The sequence below is a fragment of the Aythya ferina genome (genome assembly GCF_964211825.1).
Source record: "Aythya ferina genome assembly, chromosome: 4".
Classification (NCBI taxonomy): domain Eukaryota; kingdom Metazoa; phylum Chordata; class Aves; order Anseriformes; family Anatidae; genus Aythya; species Aythya ferina.
In genome coordinates this window covers 27,789,340-27,810,299 of record NC_140300.1, presented here as the reverse complement: position 1 = coordinate 27,810,299, position 20,960 = coordinate 27,789,340, and the positions used below count along the sequence as shown (strand labels likewise).

Genomic DNA, 20,960 nt, shown 5'->3' with positions numbered 1-20,960 from the left:
ACATAGTAATTCTTTCAAGTGAAAATATTAGTCATTTTGCTACTAAGCAGCACGACGTAGCCCAGCCAGAACGTATTAATATGTGGAAACAAGTTTAAGAGAATCTACTGCAATAAATGTATTTATTGCAAGTGGAAGAAATGTTATATCCTAGTTAATTTAGACCACCATAGCGTTGTTTTTTTTTTTGTTATTGTTTTTCTCTGTTCAGTGTCAGATGAGGGTGTGGAAATACATTCCTACAGCAGCCAAATGGCTGGTATGTGGCAGGGACACAGAAGGCAGAAGCTGAAGTAGGAACTAGTTCAAGTTGAATGTAGTAATTAGTTTTTTTTTGTGACGTGCACTGATCAAGATTGTTTTTACTTTTACATGGCAGTTCGGGAACACCTGCTACTGTAACTCTGTGCTGCAGGCATTGTACTTTTGCCGGCCGTTTCGGGAAAATGTGTTATCATACAAGGCCCAACAGAAAAAGAAGGAAAATCTCCTGACTTGCCTGGCAGACCTTTTCCACAGTATTGCTACTCAGAAGAAGAAAGTTGGAGTTATTCCACCAAAGAAGTTCATATCGAGGTTACGAAAAGAGAATGGTAAGTATGAAACTGGAATCCTCTTAGACATCTGCAGGTTGATCAGGAAAGTTTAATTAATGGGCTATGTGGTCATGTTAGTCAGATCTTAGGTTAGATTTGTAAATTGCTTTTAGTGCTTTGTTTTATATATTAATATTTTAGTATCTGTGTGTATAATAATATGCTTGAAATAGCTGTACCAGTTTTCCTGAGTGCCCAGAGGCGTGTGGTTTTTGCTGCTTTCACAACACGGTGGGACAGACCACACCGAACAGGGAGCTAGGGCTGGCAATAGGGTGGCATTCTGCTGCAGGTCTTTTTTATTAATTTTAGTGAGAAACGTTGTGGGCAGTTGGCAGTATGTCCCGGGAGGGCTACAGGCACACCAAGCCCAAAACATACTGGAGGACAGGTGGCAGATGTGTATGAGGGTTTCATGTCAACCACTTCTCTTGTTCTTAAAAGCGGTGGGCACATCATTTTGTGATGCATCGGGCCCTTTCTGAGCATGAAGTTGGCAGCAGCATATGCCTAATTTTGTAGTGTTACTTCCTTAAGGGATGTGGGGAATTGCTTGGAATAAGGAAGCCTGCACACAGTTCCATTTTGGCCTGGATTCATATCAGTGTGGGTGGCATACTTAGAAACAAGGGAGCTTTGAATCTCAGATAAAATACGAGTTAAACACCTGGAAGAAATTGCTCACCGGTGACAGGCTATAAATGAGCTGACTGTCCATTGCAAAGCAGGCATTTGGAAGTGTGACAAAGTTAGCTCTGAGTCAGCTAGAGATCAGTGCCCCTACACTGCTGGGGATCACTTCTGGGGACTGGATCTTGGGTTTTCAGCTTTTCTGAATCAGGGCCAGCCTCGGTGTGCATTAACCTGCTCATCTGTCCAGACTAGACACTACAAAGCCAAAGGCTCTGTGCAATATTTTTGGAGGAAATCCACATGGGCTTTTTCAGGAGCAGGGGGATAAAAGCACACATTTCTTGGGAACAGAAATTCTTTTTTCTTCTGCTTGGTGGGCAAATTAAATTAAGCCTTCACTAGAGAATCTGTTCTACATCACCACGGAGATATTCTCTCCTCCTCCTACAAGGATTTTGTATGGAAGAGGATAAGTCCATGCTCATCAGACTTGCGTGTGAAAAATAAGCTTTGTTAGATGGTGTTATTATTACTGTTATGTGTCAGCATCAAATGTCTTCCTTTTCCCCAGCCACATGTCCAAACTCAGTGATGTTCCTTAGTGTCTGAGTGATGTAGAATATATGGGTGGGAGTCAGTGCTGCCTGATACTAAGCATCTAGTCTAAGGAATTAACATTGGTCCCCTCTGTAGTCATCCAATTTCTCACACCCTTCTAGGTACTGAGAGTTGGCTGAATTGAGTCATCTTGCTTTCTTCACTGATTGTTATAAAAGCCTACACAACTAACTCCAAAGATGAGCCTAACCTTTTAGACAGCTGAAGTTAGGTTAGAAATGAAGCCTTCCCTCAAAGTAGCCTCACTGAAGGCAACGTGACTGCAAAATTGCTTTTCTTTGTCATGATTCTAAGTCCTCTGCTTAGCAAAGACCAATGTATGCATTTGAAAAGAAATAATGAATTTAGTTTGCTTTTTTGAAGAAACAGATATATTCAGCTTTAGAAATCTTGACTCTGTTTCACAGATCTCTTTGACAACTACATGCAGCAGGATGCACATGAGTTTTTAAATTACTTGCTGAATACCATCGCCGACATTTTGCAGGAGGAGAAGAAACAGGAAAAGCAAAATGGGAAACTGAAAAATGGCAACATGAATGAAGCTGAAGAGAATAATAAACAGGAACTCACCTGGGTGCATGAGATTTTTCAGGGAACACTGACTAACGAAACTAGATGTTTGAACTGTGAAACCGTAAGCATTGGGATAGATTTTTTTTGGTTGTTGCCCATTAATAGATAGATACATTTTATATGTATAAATATATGAATCTTTTCAGACATCTGAGAATTGTGGATTTTCCTGTAGACTTTGCTTCTTGAAGTGAGTATATTCTTTTCTAAAATTTTTTTCCTAGGCGTTACTTGGCTAACCTATGCCAAGTCTTGCTGTCATAATACCTATCTCTACAGCTAAAATCCTTGCTAGGTAATCGGTATACTTCTTTATTACTGTAATTTCAGGAGAAGATATTTGCATCATTATTCCAAGAACCAGTGAAAAGTTAAATGATTTTGTATTAATTTATTCCTAAGAATGTGACTGACGTACAGAGGGTTTGTTATTAACAAACCGTATGTTTTCTTTTATCTTCCTAATATTTTTAAAAGGATGCTGTCAATTTGAAGTCTCTTGTGTTTGAAGTACCAGTAAAAAGTAGTTTTAGTTAGTAAATCTGATTGCAAGTCACCTGTCAATTTCTGTGGTTTCCAATCATGCATTCCTACTTAAACGGGGGGAAAAAAAAAAAAAAAAAAAAAAAAAAGTTTTTGTCAGTGAGGCTGGTATGTGAAAGTACACAGAGAGTATGTGCTAGAGAGTAGCAACCTGTTTTGGGGGGTGAGTAGTGAAACTGGCTTTCCAAAAAGGATGGAATTAGCCTTATCTAACCTTTGCTATGTAAAAGGTAGCTGTCAAGGATGAACTGTTTTTCTCAGCTCCTTCTGTGATGATAGAGATTACAGAAGAGCTCCTTCAGGAAGTTCTCTCCATCTGTCTCTAGGCTGTTACATGAGATAAAGGTTTGAGCATTATCAGGTATTCTATCTACTCTTGCTTGTTGTACAGCTGTTGTAGAGCTTGCTTGTGCTCATTCCATGGTGCCACTATCCTTGCACTGAGCTGTTGCAATTGTTTCTGCAGCAATGCTTTAAATTGATCAATGAACTCATCTCGCCTAAGAATGATGTGCTTTTAACTCAGACAAATATTGCTACCATGGACTTTGTCCAAAGAAAGCACAGTTTTTTTGTTGTGATTACCTGCCTGAAGATAGAAGGAGGTGCCCTGAGGAATCTTCCAACAGCAGGCTGAGGTTAAAGTGTCTAACTTCAGGCAGCCCATGTTAGGTGACATAAATCCTACCCAGGTCATAACAGATGTCTAAAATAACACATTCTGATATTATTTAATTATAAAGAATAGCACTGTTCTCCAAGAAAATACAGCTTCTCAGGAGGTTTAGTTCAGTGACAGGGAAGAGGGACAAAGTGGTAGTCAACATGAGAGAAGGGGCTGTTGGACCAAGTCTGGAGCAAGGTTGTTTAGGTGAAAACATGACAGAGAGATTGAAAATTAATTATTTAATCTATTTCAATTATGAAAGCTCAAGTAATACTGGCAAGTTAAGTGGAAGGGTAGAACTATATTTTTAACTGACAAGCTTCTTTAAACAGTAGTGGCCTAATTCTAAATTAATATCCAGTGTTTACACAAGAGAAACTGTACTAAGTCAGGATGTGTCCTTGGGTAACAGCAAAACTGCACAATACCCTGTTTGTAATTCTAAGTGACCAAGCTTTATGGAAAAAATAGTGCTAAGTACTGCTGCTTGGCCGCAGCTTCCTGTGATTGCAGAAATACTGTTTACTACTCAGTAAACTTTTCTAGTTAGTTATATATATTTTTATTTTTTTTACTGTATCTTGAAATCCTTGGAAAACAGTAAAATGGGTTAAAAGGTTCCCCTTTGCTAAAATACGAATATATTGTGCATGAAGAACCATTCAGATTCCAGCAGTTCTTGTTCTCACAAAGAGTGCAGTTTGAACCTGATTTTCTAGATACCTCCAGTTATGGTCTGTATTATTCTGTAATTAGTCTGTAAACATTTTACGTGCTGAAATCAGCAACAAAATCCCTAACTTCTTTGTGGTATTCAGATGAAACACTATATTTGCCAAAGCCTTTTCCAAGTATTTAACCTCCTTGATATGCAGTGTGGCTGTCAGAACTTCAGTTCCAGCAGCAGAGACACAATGTTCTCCAAAGTTTTGTTGCTCTATCTTTTGAGTTCTAGCTACGTGTTTATCCTGCAGTTGATTGCTGCCAGTTTTGTGGTTTCCTGTGCTCTTTGGGTAGAATCCTGTCTCAGAGAGGATTCTTGTTTGAAGAACTGATGTTCATTTTATTTGGATGTACTTTATGCCTCTGTACATCCATGATAATATCAAAATTAATCCCGCTAAAGGTGTTCTTCTGGATTCAGGACTGATACAGACTGCATTCACTATGTTTATAGGATCCCTGACATTATGCAAAGATGAGCTCAGAGCAGTATATAACTTCCACACACATAGACTAGCACTGATCTGAGCATGAGTGACCTGGGTCAGAAGAACAGACTCAACCCCTCACTGAAGTTCGTGATTTGTATCTCACTATCTTGTGTGGTTTGGTCATTCCAAGGAAAAGCAGATACAGGAAGAGAACTACGGAGTGTTCAGGCAGCATTTTATAAACAGAATTGGTTGTTTTGAATAAGGCTAAATTCATGTGCAGTAATTCTGCTACACTCTTAGTTTCTATGATCTGAAAAAGACATTATGGCTTTTCTGGATTTTCAAGGCCTTAAAAGCCTCTTAATTAATGAAGAGAAAATCTCTGCATTTTGGAATTCTATTGATAACCTGTCCTAATTCATTTTTTAACCTGCAAAAGTATATGTTTAGATAATGAGGAAGTTTTAGTATTCTAAAATCTGAGATGACCCAAAATGGGATTTTTTACTTGCAACATGTTTCCAGATCTGTTTGTCTGCCATTCCCAAAATAGTCCCAGTTAATGGTTTTGAAAACACCCTTTATCAGATTTTTTTTTTTTCTCCTCTTGTTCCACCTAAACAAAACATTGGCAAAATCATAATTACTTTGCAAAACACTAACACTTTGCTGTTTTTACCTGTAACCTCTTATTCAGCCTGTTCAAAATTATTGATCAGGAGCAATATTCAATGGGGAAATGCAGGTCTGTCAACAAGAAACATAATGACAGGCTTTTAAATGCTGACCAGAGAGAAAACAATGTGGTTGAATGACACTTCTCAATGAATGCCTACATGGAAAGTATCTTCACTGCAGCCTTAATGGTGGATATAATTATGCAGGGCATAAAGTGAGATTATGTAAAGTAGTATATTATACACAGATAAATAAAACTCCAGTGTAATAAGGAGCTGGGCTGTGTTGCATAACAAGAGACCATATGTAACAGAGCAGTTACAGCTAACACAAGGGATGATGCTCTCCCTTTAATAGACATAAAACTGCAGCCACTGATCCATGGTCAGTGGGTTTGGCTAAGTAGAACAGATGGAAGTAAAATGGTATGAAAGCTGGGTTGGTCAGGTTGCTAACCTGACAGAATGAATACAGTCATGCTGAACTAGGGACAAAATTAAGTCATCAAAATAAATTCTTTGTATAATTTATTTTAAGAAATCGTTCCATCTTCAGCACTTGCACATAGGCATAAACAGCATTTGGATGTATGATTTTTACTAAGTCTGTTTTACATGTATATTCTTTGCCACAGGTTAGTAGCAAAGATGAAGATTTTCTTGACCTTTCTGTTGATGTGGAGCAGAACACCTCAATTACACACTGTCTAAGGTAAATCGATGTATCTCTTTGACAGATATGTCTATCTGACTTTGCTAAATTTTCCAAGTCTAGTAAATACAAAATAGAAAAGTAGAATAACATTGGTTTTTGAGATTTTCCTAAGCAGAAGAAAACTAATGCAAACTGGATGTTTCTTCTAGTGACAAAATACACATTAAGGGATTTTGTTTTACTCTCACTTTCAATGCCTGTGTTTGGAAGAGAAAAAAAAAATGATCTCTCAGGGAAAATAATTTATTGCCTTGTCATCTGGAAGAATTGCTGCAGAATAAGAATTGGCTTCAAAGAGATTTGTGTGTGCTTATCTTTAAGCTTTTAGTCAAGTGCTTTGTTGATTAGGACTTATGTGCATATTAAAAGTCAAGTGTATGCTTTGTAGAATGAGTGCTAGAGTCCCTAGAGGGCAAAAGATTCCCAAAGCCTAATTTTCTGCCATATAAGTTTCTTGTTTTGTGTCTCAACCTAAAAATACAATGAGAAGTCTTTTATTCTAAGTCTCAGTTCTGCTTTTAGTACATGCTTAACTATTAAATACTTCAGAGATCAAAATAAATTTCAGGTTTGCATGGGTGATTATCCTGAGAGATTTAAAATATACGGAGTTTTGACATTGATACAAAAAAAACTATATTTAGGTTTAATAAAGTGTGTTGCTGATCTGAAGGATTATCAGTTGCCCAAATTACTTTTTCAAGCTCTTTCAAAGGCTAACGACTTTGAACTTGCATTTAGTTTTAGCAGTTCTTCTGGAACACTTAGGAGATGTTGCCTGACATCTCACACCAAACTGAGATTTAGTGAAAGAGAAAGCATATGAGGTACTAACCACTTCCTGAGTTAGAAAGCACTGATTTCTCTGTCGATAAAACTGTACTAAGAAACAACTGTTGCATTTTAAAGTGCTAGATGCAGTAAGTTCATTCCTTCTAAGTTTCAGTTCAGTCTCCTGTAGGATACTGTAGAAGTCCTTAGCCCTCAAGTAGGGATGCTCGTCCCTCCTGTTCCAAAAGATCTTTTGTCAGTAGTAACTCCATTGCATACCTTCTGTATATTCTGGGCATTAAAAAAGGGTTTCTCCTCTTCCTCTTAGCAGCAGTGGTTTATATACAGAATGTCATCACTCTTCCTAGAATTGTGGGTTTATTTTATTATTTTTTTTTAACTTTTTTTTTTTTTTTTCTTCAAATTAAACGGCCTAAGGTCATTCAAGCATTCTTTCACAGGTCATCTTCTCTAGGTCTCTGTTCATTTTCATTACTCTTCTGCATTCTCTCCAGATGAACCTCTCTCTTGAATTCCCCTTCCTAAAGTGCAGTTGCCAAAAACTAGGCACAGTATTCCAGCAGAGGTCTACACAGTCCTGAAAAGTATGGATAGCCAAAAAGCCAAAAGTTGTTTATACACAGCAGAACCACATCTGCCTGACTCCATCAATAAATATCCCATGCTACTTGAAAGCTATCCATTGTTTCTTCTAAAAATAAATGAAAGTAAAATCTCTTTTCTTTTTTTTTTTTGTAGAGGTAGGGAGGTACATGGTGCTCTTTACATATTAAACAGGAAGTGAGTTATCACCTGTCATCTCTTCTAATTGTCTTTCACACTAGAAGCAGGTCTACCTCTGTTTAGAAAACATATATTCAGTGAGACTGTAGATTTCCTCTCACTGCTCTACTGCATTATTCATTAGTAAACAGAGTGTAAGTGCTTTTGTGGTTACCACTAATAGGAATGACCAAGTTACCATTCTTGTAAAATTCACTATATCCCTTTTAAGATAACCGCTCTGCTGTGCTTTTAAAGCTTTAAATGCTGCTGCAATGAAAAAGCAAGTTAAAGAAAATCTGTGCAACATAGCATTTTGGTAAAACAAATTTCTTTGCCCCTATGGATGAATGTTCTTTTCAGTTATTTTCATAGCTATTCAGATTGAAAAGGTCCAAAGAACACAAGCCTCTGGCATAGTCTAACTCCACAGGGTAGACAACTGGGCCTGAAGCAACAGAAGTTTAATAACATACACAGTACATTTCCATTATTTTTATTTCCACCAGGAGTTGCAAAGTTTACAAGTCCATTTGATCCTGTTATCTAGACTGCCTGTGCTTTTTTTTTTTTTATTCCACTAAGAATTCTGTCATCTCTTAAAACAGAAAATGTATACTATTTATTCATATAAACAACAGAAAGCATCTTCTGCACTGTAGCACTGAGCTTGTAGAAGTGTGGGAGCGTATAGGGTCAGTGTTGAATTAGTATGTCTTGAGCAGATGTAGTTAAAAATTCCTTTTTCCTGTTAAAATACCATAAAAACAGAATGAAGACTGGCCCATTCATGGAACAGGAGATAGTTGGAGGTGTCTTGAAATTAACTCTGCAGTTGTAGAGAAAGGTTCCTCAAGCCTGTAGTTCTTGTGCATTCAGACTGCCTGAACTTCAATGATCAGCTGTTTATAACTGTGAAACATCTAATGCTGAAAATTCTTGATGGATGACACTACTACCAAAGTTGTGCTTGTAAACAGCAACAAAACCATCTAATTTTCACCTGCATACCTCCCTTCCCCCAAAGGAAATAGTTATAGTAAGATTTCTCATGCTCTATCAATCTTAAAGAACTTAAACTTGAAAATGGAAAGTTCCCACTTTTATGAATTTGCAGAAGTAACCTAGTACCCATGCCCTGGCAATCCTTACAGTCTTCAGTTCTCCCATCTGCCTCTGTGGTGATGATGCCAGGTAAAAATAATAGTGAGGAATCCTCCCCTTGCCTTTCTAAGAGGAGCCGGAACTGCCTGCTGTGAGAGCAGGCTAACCTTGCAGGCAGGGTGGCTTCAGCCTCTGTGCATGTGGGCTGCAATGGCCCAATGAAGCTTATTGCTGGGACTGAATTTGTCTGGAATTCAGAACTCTGTCAGGTACCACAACGTAGGTTCAATCAACAGGTCAGCTCTGTTCTTCAGAAATATCTGAATCTTTAAGGCCTTATTGGACAGGTCTTCAGGCAACCTGATCTACTCAGAGGTGTCTCTGGCATGGCAGGGAAATTGGAGTGGATGATCTCCAAAGGTCCCTTCCAACCCAAACCATCCTGTGATTCAGATATATCTATTTAAAGCTCAGAGTCATGAGAAAACCTGTGTGTCTAAAGTGGAAGATAGATGTTTATGACTGTATTTACAGTTCTCAGAACACCTGCTCAGCTGCAATATAACACTTGAGGTGACAAAAAAATCACTGCCATTTTTTTCCAGTTAAGTATTTTAAATACCTAAAATGGTGTTCCCAAGAATATCAGCATTGTGACTATAGCAAATCTTTCCTGTGAACTGAGCAGCATTATCAAGCCAGGTCTTCCTCTGCTTCTCTCAGTTCAGAAGCTCAGTCCAGAAACATTTCTAAGCATATTTACTTGGTAGGTATTTAGGAAAACTGCTATCATAGCTGTCACTTTCATTTTTAGACAACAAAAAAGCGTAATCACATAAATTCTGGATAATGGTTCAGAGGTTAGAATATACAGAAGACTGAATTCAATTTATTTCTTCTGCATAAGAGTATTCAAGCCTGTCTTACAGAAGAACACCATAAAATGTGATCAGTTTGTGAATGACTGAAGTGCACTTGAAGATAGTCCATTCTGCAAATAATTTTAAAAGACACTGGATGGATCAAGCAACTACATTGAACTCTAGGCAGCTCCTTGACATGCAAGAGATGAGGATGTAGATCTCAGTTAGAGACACTTGACCCTTCCCCTTTATTGTATGTAGGCCTCAGCACATAACACAGGGCTGTCACAGCAGTCAGATACCCCAAGTCCCTTTGCAAATCCCAGTATTATTGATTTAGGTGCTATAGAAAACTGGATGTCAGTGGAAACAAGATTTCTTCATGTGTATCTTTTTAGGGTTCCAGTTCCACAGCCCAAGTGTGGTACTGGGGCAGAATTGTTAAGAACCTTTAAGAACTGATAACTGTATTTATTTACAGAGACTTCAGCAACACAGAAACATTATGTAGTGAACAGAAATACTACTGTGAAACTTGCTGCAGTAAACAAGAGGCACAGAAAAGGTAAGCAAAGAGTAGAGTGTTTTATTATGTCCCTCCTGAGCTTTGACAAGCCTCCTCCTTAAAATTCGTTGTGTTTAGATTGCTTGCACCCCAAAGGCACACTCTCTGGGGGCCAGAGAACCTACAGACAGATTTAAAACTATTATAAGTTTTACTCTAGATGCTACTGCTAGTTATAAGGTGCTTTTTTAATGCAAACATTTACTCATCAAGGAAAGAGTGGCTTTGAACTGGGCAGGTCTTTATCATGTGCACTCTAATGGTTTCACAGGATGCGAGTAAAAAAGCTGCCAATGATTCTTGCCTTACACCTCAAGAGATTCAAGTATATGGAACAATTGCACAGGTATACCAAGCTGTCATATCGTGTAGTATTTCCTCTGGAGTTACGTCTCTTCAACACATCTGGTGATGCTGTCAACTTAGATCGGATGTATGACTTGGTAGCTGTTGTTGTTCACTGTGGAAGGTAAGACACTTTCATGTCTATCACAAGCTATTGCTTTTCTCGAGCATTTTTTTCTCAAAAATTCCAGTTCCAGGCATTTGTCAAGGGCAGAGGCATGCCTGACAAAATGGAGGGAGAGTGGGAGGGGGGACATAAACCATGCTGCTGCACCAGCTTGCGTGTGTGTTGGCCTGAACCTCTTAAAATATTTGCCTTAGCTGATACCTGCTATCAGCAAATCTGCAATGAGCAAATTATTAAGTGTTCTATAGGTTAATTTGCAAATGGTCATAGAACAGATGAAAACAACACATTTAGCTTTTAGCCGATTAAGTCATTGCAACAAGGGATAAAAGAACATTTCCACTGTACCACCACAGGTGGGTTTACTATATTCTTCTTAACATGTATTTATAATTCAGTCTGCTTTAACATAGACATGTGACTTAACAAAATGAAAACAATAGTACGATCTAAAGTTATTTCAGGTTTTGTGATTTTTATTTGTTTTGCTTTTTAGTGGACCAAATCGTGGGCATTATATTACTATTGTGAAAAGTCATGGATTTTGGCTCTTGTTTGATGATGACATTGTAGAGGTCAGTATGCTGAAGGCCATGAGCATAACGTTTGTTTATGTTCTCTTCTCAATTTGGAATTAAAATTCTGATCCAGATCTGGGTATAGATTACTACTCTGCAAAGTCTCAGCTTGGTTGTAATGTGACATTTAGCTCAGCTTAGTTAGGAAGTAGGATTGCAAACAGGATGATTAATTGTGCAGTTTGTACCCTGTCAATGTCAAAAGGGGTTGTTTTATTTCAGAGCAACATCAAACATTTTTAATATCAGATTCTGAGAGTTTAATTTAGAATGTTTTCTCTATGTAATAAAATCAATTTAATTCATTACAGGAACTATTTTGCAATCTTTGGCAATATCACCAGGCAAAACCGGACTGGTTAAAGTTATGTTTGCTGTAGGATTTTAATTCCTGAGCAATTAGGAAGTTATAAGAAAGTCTGAATTCTGTAGTCAGTCTGGGATTGTCTGGATGCAAATTAGAGCAGAGTCTGGTCCACAGTTCTTACAGATTCTAAGCATAGAACAATTCATTCTCAAGCAAACCCCTTATGTCACTCTGGCACCTGGCAAAACTGAGGTCTTCAGTCTTGTTTCCCAGGTTTAAATTCATTGGAGTGGAATAAGAACCGGGAGTTTGGGACCATTGGGAATGGTGCATGTCCTGAAGAGGGTTTCTGTCACCTCGCAGAAAGATGAGGTCGCATGGTCACATTCATGCTTTTTGCCAGCATTCACTACTGCATTCAAAATAGTCTCTGTTATTAGAAAAAGCCTTAATTCAGTTAGCTTCTCTGAAACAAACATTTCTATTGACTTCACGAGTGCAATCAGTAGGATTTAGCCCCTGAACGTTACCCTTTCAGTGCCTGAACTGCAAACAGAATTTGTTAATTGCTCCCCTGAACCATATAACTGAATTTGTCTTTTGTTTTTACACAGCCATTTAATCCATGCTTGGTGTTTCTTTAACCTAACTGTACATAAACAATTCTATTTATCTTGCAGAAAATAGATGCTCAAGCTATTGAAGAATTCTATGGACTGACCTCTGACATATCAAAAAATTCAGAGTCTGGTTATATTTTATTCTATCAATCAAGAGAGTGACTTGGCAAACTGTGACCACTGCACACCACAATGCTGCACGCAGAGAAGGTGATGGCCCCCCTGAACCAACTTTTACAATGATCACATCTTGTATGGTCGAACAATGATAAGTCTGTCTCCTATTAAACAGTCCATGTGGTTTTGACTATAACCACTCACTTCTGACATGCAGAACTTTATTTTGGTGAGGGGGGTTAGTTTGTTGTTTTTAAGTCTGATTGAAAATGTAATTGCAGTCAGATTTTAGTGGAATTTATATGGACTAACATTTACAGATAATAAGATCTGGATGTCAACTGTTAAACCCAATCCAGCTAGAGTAGTATTTTATATGGAAGTGTTCATTGCATTTAGGGCAAAATTGTTTAAAGCTTTCTAAATGACTTTGGGGTGTGTTGATTTACAAAGCATTCCTTTAAATACATTCTGACATATACTTACCCAATTTAAGTGTATGAAAAAAAAATCTGCTTCATAATGACTTGAATTGTGGTTGCATAGGGGATTTTTTTTTTTTTCTGACATGTTACTCTTCCCTGCAAAGATATTCTTCCAAAATCACTTAAGCTTTGGGTTTTTAAAAACTTTCAGTTTATAACTTCAGGCCTAACATTCACATAGAGGGAGTTAAATTACAGTGGAACTAAGTAATGCTGTATGTCCAGGCCGTGTGCTAACCGTGTGATAGCACAGCTAGGTGAGATTTCAGAATTTAGAGAGCACTGGGTGACATACATGTATATGACACAGAGATAAGTAACATTTATGGAGACTGGGCTTATCTGTCTGTTAAAACAGTATAATAAGGTCCTTACTTAACGTAGTTTGCAGAGATAACAACACTGCTCATGTACAACATATCTATCAGGACTGAAATTACACAGTCCTAAATATGTGTTGTTGGTACAATACAAAAGACAGGGCTTGGTCCTGCAATTTTCTGAATATCTGTAGGTCTCACATACATTTCTCAAGGAGTTCATTTCTTGGCAACATAACAGCATGTAACAATCATTAGTTTACACGCGCTGTCATGTATATGCTATTGCTAGTGTTTTAGATCACCACAAAAATTTTAGCCGTACTTGACAGCATTTGGACAACCACAAAAAGAGAGGGCTCTTGAGGGTCTGATTTTTAAAATATCAGAAGGCTTAGTGCAACTGTTTCTGATTTTACTGGGCGAATTTGGTTGGCAATAGTCATGCACTGGTTAATAAAACTGCTCAACACACATACTAGAATTTGGCAAAAAAAAAAAAAAAAAAAAAAGAATGCAGAAGAAAGTACCAATAGGGTTATGAGAAGTGATGGAAAGCAGGATGAGGCAGTGGTAACACTGGGTATCTAGCTTGCTTGGTTTGACACTCCTTTATGCAATGCTTGAACCTCAGTAGCCAAATACCTGTTCCAATAAAGTCAACAGCAAAGAAACTCCTGCTGTCTTCAAGGGGACTGAAAGTTGGTTCCAGTATTTACAAGGAAATTTTCTCATCTCACAAAATGTATTTCTACTTGTTATATTTTATTCATTCTTGTTCTGTATTTATTAGACAATGTTGCTTTTGATACTTTTCTTTTAGAAGCCTGCCTACCATTTTATGGCAGACACTGTTTCAGAAAATGGCTTTAGAAGCACAGGTAAATGTTATATTTTAGTCTTCTGTAGGAAAGAGAAAAACATTTTTCATTGTAATCTACTGTGAATGTGGAATATCTTTTTGCTGAATAACAGTGAAAATGAAATACTAGCTTCTACTGTAACATCAGCTGAACAGCTGGATTTATCAATGGCCATTTTGTAAACAAAGAAAACGTAGCACTTTACACTGAAGGAGAAACAGAAGTGGACTTCTCATATAACATTGTTTGTGGTTTATCATGTTGTACCAATACAAGAAAACAGACGTGGAATGTAACCTTAGAGTACTGAGGTGGGTGAGTAACAGTAGAGGTCTGCAGAGATCATTCACATGAATGAAGGTTGTTATGCAGGCTAAAGGCAGGCATAATTGGGATGCAGTTGTACTTTTATTGATGATGGAATTAAATGTCCTGTCTGTAACACAAAAGACAGACATCATACAGGAGACCAGCTCTCACTGAGCCCCAGGAGATTTTTCCACTGAAAAGCATATCCTTCTTTAATGGATGTATTTATGAGCATTCAGAATTTCCCCATTAAAAGTAGAATAATCACTTGCCTTTTAAAACAGGAGTGTATTCTGATTGTGAATGAAGACACTCCAGTTCAGCATTCACCAGTATTGGTCCAAGAATCTGTACTTTAGGGCATTCTTCAGTTTTAAAACGAGCAACAAAAAATACATTCTCAATGTATCATTTGAATGTGTGAGGTTCGTGTTTGTATGTAAAGTAATTTTGCATAAAAATAACTTTAAGATCAGTTCAATTTTAGAAAAGGTTTTTCATATTTGAATTAACTTATCTGAAAAATGATTTTGTAATGTTAATAAAAATGAAGTAATATATAAATGATAAAGTATAGGATACTAATCTTTGCTTTTCTCCAGCTGCAAGACAGCTCTAGGTTGTAAAACATACAGGTAACTGTTGTATGTTACTGCTTTTCATAAAGTATGAAAACTGTTTAAAAATGAATTGCCCAACTTGTCTGTTACAAATAAGAAGAGATGCACAAGATGTAGGAGAAAATATTGGAAAGGTACTTGTAGCAGGAGCTCAAGATCACATCACTGGTATCTCACCAGTCCGTGGTCTGACACCAACTCTGAAAATCATGGCATACTCACTTTATGCAAATGCCAGCTATTTCTTTTGATTCAGAAAATAAAAATAATAATAATAATAAAAAAGTTCTTCAGTCAGGAGATGTTCTGATCTATGCCAAATTAAGCACATTTTGCAGGATTAGGATTGTCACAGGAACAATATTAGGATGTAAAGTATTTTAGTTGATTAAAAAAAAATGTAATCCTTTCTTTGTTAAGCTTATATGTAGATTTCCAGTCTCTTATGAGAAAAAATGGTAAAATATCTAGGACAATCAAAAATTTTCAATCAGTAGCTAGAACATAAAAATATAGCACAGATATCTATGAGTATCATGTATTTCCCTAAAATGACTGTTTTTATGGTTCTGAGTGTATTAGGCCTAATGACATCTGAAGTTCTCTGCTTGTTTCATGTGCTGTTACCAATAATTTCATAAAACTTTCTACCATGTTCTTACTTTGAAAAAGAACACTTTTGTCCTGTGCTGTTTTTCAGCTAAACCCGGTGAAGCACTGCAGTGCTGATGAATCAGTTGTCTTAGAGGATGAGCTCAGACTTCAACTCCAGTGTTCTGCAGAACAGGCTGTCAGGATTTTATGTAATTTCTATTTCTGGGACACAGCAGAGGGAGTGATGGAGGAACCATATCAGCGAAGCAGAACACCTTGTTGCAATTAAGTCCCCAGATTGCTCCTGTCAATTCAATTTTAATAATTTATAGTTACCACAGAGCAGCAGATAACATCTTAAAGATCTTGTTCCTTTAGCGGTTGTAGTAAAGGAAATAAAGCAGTAGGTGTTTCCTTCACGTTTGATTGAATAAAGGTATTAAAGGCCTAAGCTGAAATTAAAATTCATGTTATGTGGTGGGCCCTAACGTGCTACCACACCTGTCTTTTATCTTCAGACATTACACTTAATTCTCCCATCTGTAACAGCATCACCTACTTGGGACCAGAGCTGACAACTTGCAGCTGCCAGTGATTTGTTGTCTCTCAGCAGCAGACCCTTCTTGATTTATCACATTTTCACTGTGTGAGGCTGGCCAGTTTGAGCAGTATCTTATAGCTAAATGTGTGTTAGTAATTTTAAGAAGTTTTGGATTTGTATCTGTTCCATGTTAGAACTTTTATCAAAGTCTGTTTTAATTTATTTCTCTTTTGTTTCTCTGTTAATGTATTTGTATAATAACTTATGTAGTTAATATTACTAGTTTTCTGTTTTAATTTTTACGTGCTTTAAGTTTTTAAATGTAACCAACCAAAGCACTTTAAGCATCAGTGTCAATCTTGAGAAATTCCAATCAGCTTAACACTTTGCTGTTGTCTTTTTGCTTTTACAACCTTCTGCTTGCAATGCAGCATCTCTAGTTACAGCCCAATTTCCATTTCTATGTTTGTAGTCCTGATGGGCTGTCAATTTGGGAAGCACAAATTTGTTCATATGTATTTGTTCATATTGCTGTAGAAGGTGAGAGGACAAACGCACTGTAAACACTGCAAGGATGACAAGGATGCAGTATTTATAGCGTGTCTGTCCTCTCACCTTCTATAGCAATATGTACGTGATGAATTGCACTTACACCTCGCATTTCACAGCCTTTTTTGCACTCTATCTGCAAGACTACAGATAAAGAATGGAAGGGCTGCAATACTTCCTTCTGTTGCACAGTTATTAATGACCATAATTTAGAAAAGCTCCACTTCTCCCAGGAATATTCTCTTTTACCAAACAGTTACCTGTCAGTCAACTGATAATGCACATAGTGCTCTATTTGCCATTTTACCTGTGCTCTGTGCAATCTCAAACATGAGTAATCTTAAGAGCTGAATTTATTCTTGGCCTTCGTGTGAATACAAGCAAGGAGAGCAATCTTTTTGTATCTTCCTTCTCTCCACTTGGGCTCATATAAAGGAAAGAAGTAGGACACGTGCTATTAAAAAAATAAATAAAATAATAACACTCTATCTATCAAAGATGCTGAATATTTCTTACAGAGCAGTGCTGATAGTAACCATATCAGAAAATCACTGACTTTGTTTTGTTAGTGCAAAACTAATTACAAAAGGCTGTTGTTAATTTATTTTAGATATTGTACTCTCTTCGATCAATGAAAAGAACTTTTTCCTGTTGCTGCAGTTCTGTTGGTGAGGTGTTTCTTATCAATTTAACATGGCACTGAATATTTAAACAGCCCTTGGCAAGCCTCAGAGACACCCTTTTAATTTCTTTCCAGCTAATGTGCATTACTTTGGGGAGATTGCTTGAAGCCATCCACAAGAGTGATTTAGATTAGCATTTTTGCATACAAGGTCAAACAACACCTACCAGGTATGTGCCCACCTGATGGGACCAGCTGGGCTAAGCCCACACCTTTTTACACACTAATGATTCTTTACCCCCTAGGAGGTTTGCTTGCTGGCTTTGCCTGGAGGATTTAATATGAGGCTGCACATAGCTCCCTTTATTCACGGTCTCAGAGTTGCTATAATTCTCTAATAATTCTGCTTCACTGGGTTATCAGGGCTGGGACCATTGCACAATGTAAAATAAATTAACTTGTGTGCGCCATTTACAATGGGCAATTTTACAGCTTAATGCTTCTGATGAAGGCTGTTACAGGTGGTAACTTTGCTGTCTGAAAGACGCTTAGAGAGTGATTTTTCTGTGTTAGCACAGTAGTTTGTAGGAGGAGCTGGACTGGCACACAGCATCTTAACCTTCAGCTAACCAGATGAAGTCGGTGCTCCATCCTCTAGGTAATCCTAACCCTTCTCCTACAGGTTCCAAAGCAGCAGAAACAAACCCTGTGAAGACACCCTGTAGTTCACCACAGCCCACCACAGTAGACAATTAAGAAATATTTGCAGTCCTTCTCCCCACAACCTCAATCTCTCATTAATGGGAATACATTCCTCAAAGAAGCCGTGCTCAAACATCAGCTTTCTATTATCCATGGTGTTCATATCTGCAAGCATCCCATGGCAGACAGTATTCAGACTCTGTATTATTTTCTAGTCCTTTTCTCAACTCTCACTCTAACCCTAAGAGCAACTTCAGGGCAGCTGTGTTACAGATTCATGTGTTAATCCTGGAAAAAAAATTGCAGCTTCAGTGACTTTCATTGAAGAGCACTAACAGGAGCTCTGTAACTTACCTGTGACTCTTCAGGAGTAAAGTCAGCATTATTGTAGGAATATGAGTGTAGAGTAGTGGGGAAGAAGAAAAAAAAGAGGAAATATGGAAAGGGCTGTTTTGTCTGAGGCTTTGGATATGTATATCTGTTTGTAAATATGCAGTCCCTACCTACCTGGTCAAAAAGGTGCAATCATAGAAAAACTAAGTATTTTGTGCTAGTTTTTTGAATGGAGTAAGAGGTAGTAAAACTATTAGGCATATGACTGGGGACTCATAAAATACTGAATTTCCTGTAAAGCGTACGATATCCCATGTGTGTGTACAGTTGAGTATCTGCTCTTTTTAATCATGTACATGTAATTAAACCCTGCGCTATCTGCAGACCTGTAAGATAAACCTCATGTTGGATATTAAGGTTGTAACATAAGAAAACAGTATTTTCTCCTGTTAACATGTTTATATTTTACATAAAATAAACTCCCTAAACTGATCTTGTTTCCATTCAGCTTGCCTTGGATTCAGCTGGAGCCAGACTAAGGTTGAACATTGGTGTTTGTTGTTACACAAAATGCTTCTGAGTGCAAGGTGTCTGTAAACTTACTGACAGGGAGACTGCCAATGCTTGCTTGTTATTTCACGTAGTGGAGTGCCTCCATTTTGCCACTGGGACTGCCTCCAAGGTGTGTCAAGGGAACACATTTTGCATGCAGGCCGTGAGTTGTCTTGGTGGACTACACACACAGCTGCATGACTGAGCTGCACCTAGTTAAAGAACACCACTGACCTTGCCAATGTTACTGAGAACAGTTAAAACTGAACCGAATAAAAAGCAGCAGGATTGAGCTACGTATTGCACCAGGGAACAGTGAAAACCCCAAGGCCTTTAGTCTGGGGTTTTGCTGTGGCTACTGGAGCAGGAAGGGGTTTTGCTAAAGGGGTCTAAAGTTCTGTCAGAGGACTGAAAGATTCCTGCAGTCTGCTCATTTTTCTGAAGTTACTCATTAGCAAACACGATTTACTTTCTCAAAAGTGAGGAAAATAAAAGGCTGGAGTTTCTTGCCCTTGTCTAAATGGATTCCTGTATTCCTTCGGAATCCTTTAGAGAACCAAAATCAAACATAGCTGTCAGACTGTATGCTGAATTTATAGGTAACATACTATAAGATTTATGACACATCAGACTATCAAAGGACTAGGTTCAAAAACACTTCACATCTTACAACACTGATTTCCTCTCAGATAAAAACCTTGAAGCACCTTCACATTTATTCTTGGGTTTATAGAGCATAAGCCCTAAACTAAAGGATGCGGAGACAAATTTAAAATGCAGGATATGACAGAAATAAATCTCAAATCTATAATTTTAAAATGTTTTATAATGTACATATAAATAAACCAATAAAAAAATAATCAAGAATTATGTTCAAAATCACTCTATGTGGGCTCCAGAAGAATTGCTCTAATTTCAGAAATGCATTTTCCCAGGAGTTGTATGATTCTTACCTATGTCTCTGTCCCTTCATTTTCAGTGTGAGTTAATCATTTTTAGATTAGATTGGGTTGTGTCCAGTGTACCAGATAAATAGAGAAATGCTAAAAATATAATTCCATCTTGATTGAAAACTCAGTTATGGTAGGAGAAAATTATATGTTTCCTTATTTCAATACACTCACCAAAATAAAAAAAAAAAAAAAAAAAAGTAATTAATTGGGCATGACCAAATAGACTACATGGAAGACCATGTTTCTGATTATGATGAGTTCCTTCAATATCTGTGTGCAATTAAAAAGGGAAAAAAAAAAAAAAAAAAAAAAAAAAAAAAAAAAAAAAAAGGAAGAAAAATGGGACAACCATTTTCAAGATATAAATATAAATGTATGGTAACAGAACATTTCAATCCTCAGTTCTGAAAAATGTTCCTTTTCACTTATTAATTTTATATCAAATAGTGAAATATTACTCCATACTTGTTGCAGTTCACTCCTCCCGGCATGACTCATCTGGCCACTGCTGTGACCAAAGAGCTTCAACCTTTCCTCAGTCTTAAAGAGGTTGTAGCCATAAGTCCTTAATGTATGGGGAGCTTATGTGGTGGGGGCTGTGGGGCCAGAATCCCTTTGAACTGGATCTTCCTGGATCCTTCCTCCTGGGGCACACCAGACCAGTGATGGCTTTCTCTGTTTCATGTGAGCAGCTTCCACTTTTCTTCAAGTTTATCTTTCCAGCAATACATGGTGCACAAATTTTTTATTATTTCCACTGCAGAATCACTTTGCTTTAGATAGGAAAATGCATCAGCAGATCTAGATAAAAAGATAAGCAACAGTAGGTACTCCTGCTTCAGGTTATTCATATGGTGGTATGTCATCTGAACCTGGGAAGGAATCCTTTGATGAATCAACCCAAGATCAAAGCTATTAAGGTATTTAAGGTATTTTAAGGAAGATATTTAAGAGGCATGTGGACATGGCACTAAGGAACATGGTTTGATGATGGGACTTGGTAGGCCAGGTTGATGGTTGACGATCTTGAAGATCTTCTCCAATCAAGATGATTCTATAATCTATGATTACAGAATGATTATGTATACTCATTATATATGATTATAATAACTATATATCGTTATGATAATATAAAATCGATGATTATCCTCTAGA

At 37.4% G+C, this 20,960-nt stretch overlaps 1 protein-coding gene across 2 annotated transcripts in view; it reads left to right on the top strand.

Moving 5' to 3' along the window:
- The window catches only part of USP46 (ubiquitin specific peptidase 46), a 29,923-nt gene extending 11,131 nt beyond the window's left edge, over positions 1 to 18,792 (top strand). Inside the window, exons 3-10 of one of the 2 annotated variants that reach the window (XM_084517659.1) lie at positions 380 to 593; positions 2,255 to 2,484; positions 6,103 to 6,179; positions 10,185 to 10,268; positions 10,540 to 10,737; positions 11,237 to 11,315; positions 12,306 to 12,455; positions 15,660 to 18,792. In XM_084517659.1, the coding sequence (XP_084373785.1) occupies positions 380 to 593; positions 2,255 to 2,484; positions 6,103 to 6,179; positions 10,185 to 10,268; positions 10,540 to 10,737; positions 11,237 to 11,315; positions 12,306 to 12,407 (984 nt within the window). In that variant the 3' untranslated portion in view covers positions 12,408 to 12,455; positions 15,660 to 18,792. Of the gene's footprint in view, positions 1 to 379; positions 594 to 2,254; positions 2,485 to 6,102; positions 6,180 to 10,184; positions 10,269 to 10,539; positions 10,738 to 11,236; positions 11,316 to 12,305 lie in introns of both variants that reach the window. The other variant, XM_084517658.1, reaches the window with a different exon arrangement.
- The last annotated feature ends 2,168 nt before the right edge of the window (positions 18,793 to 20,960 follow it).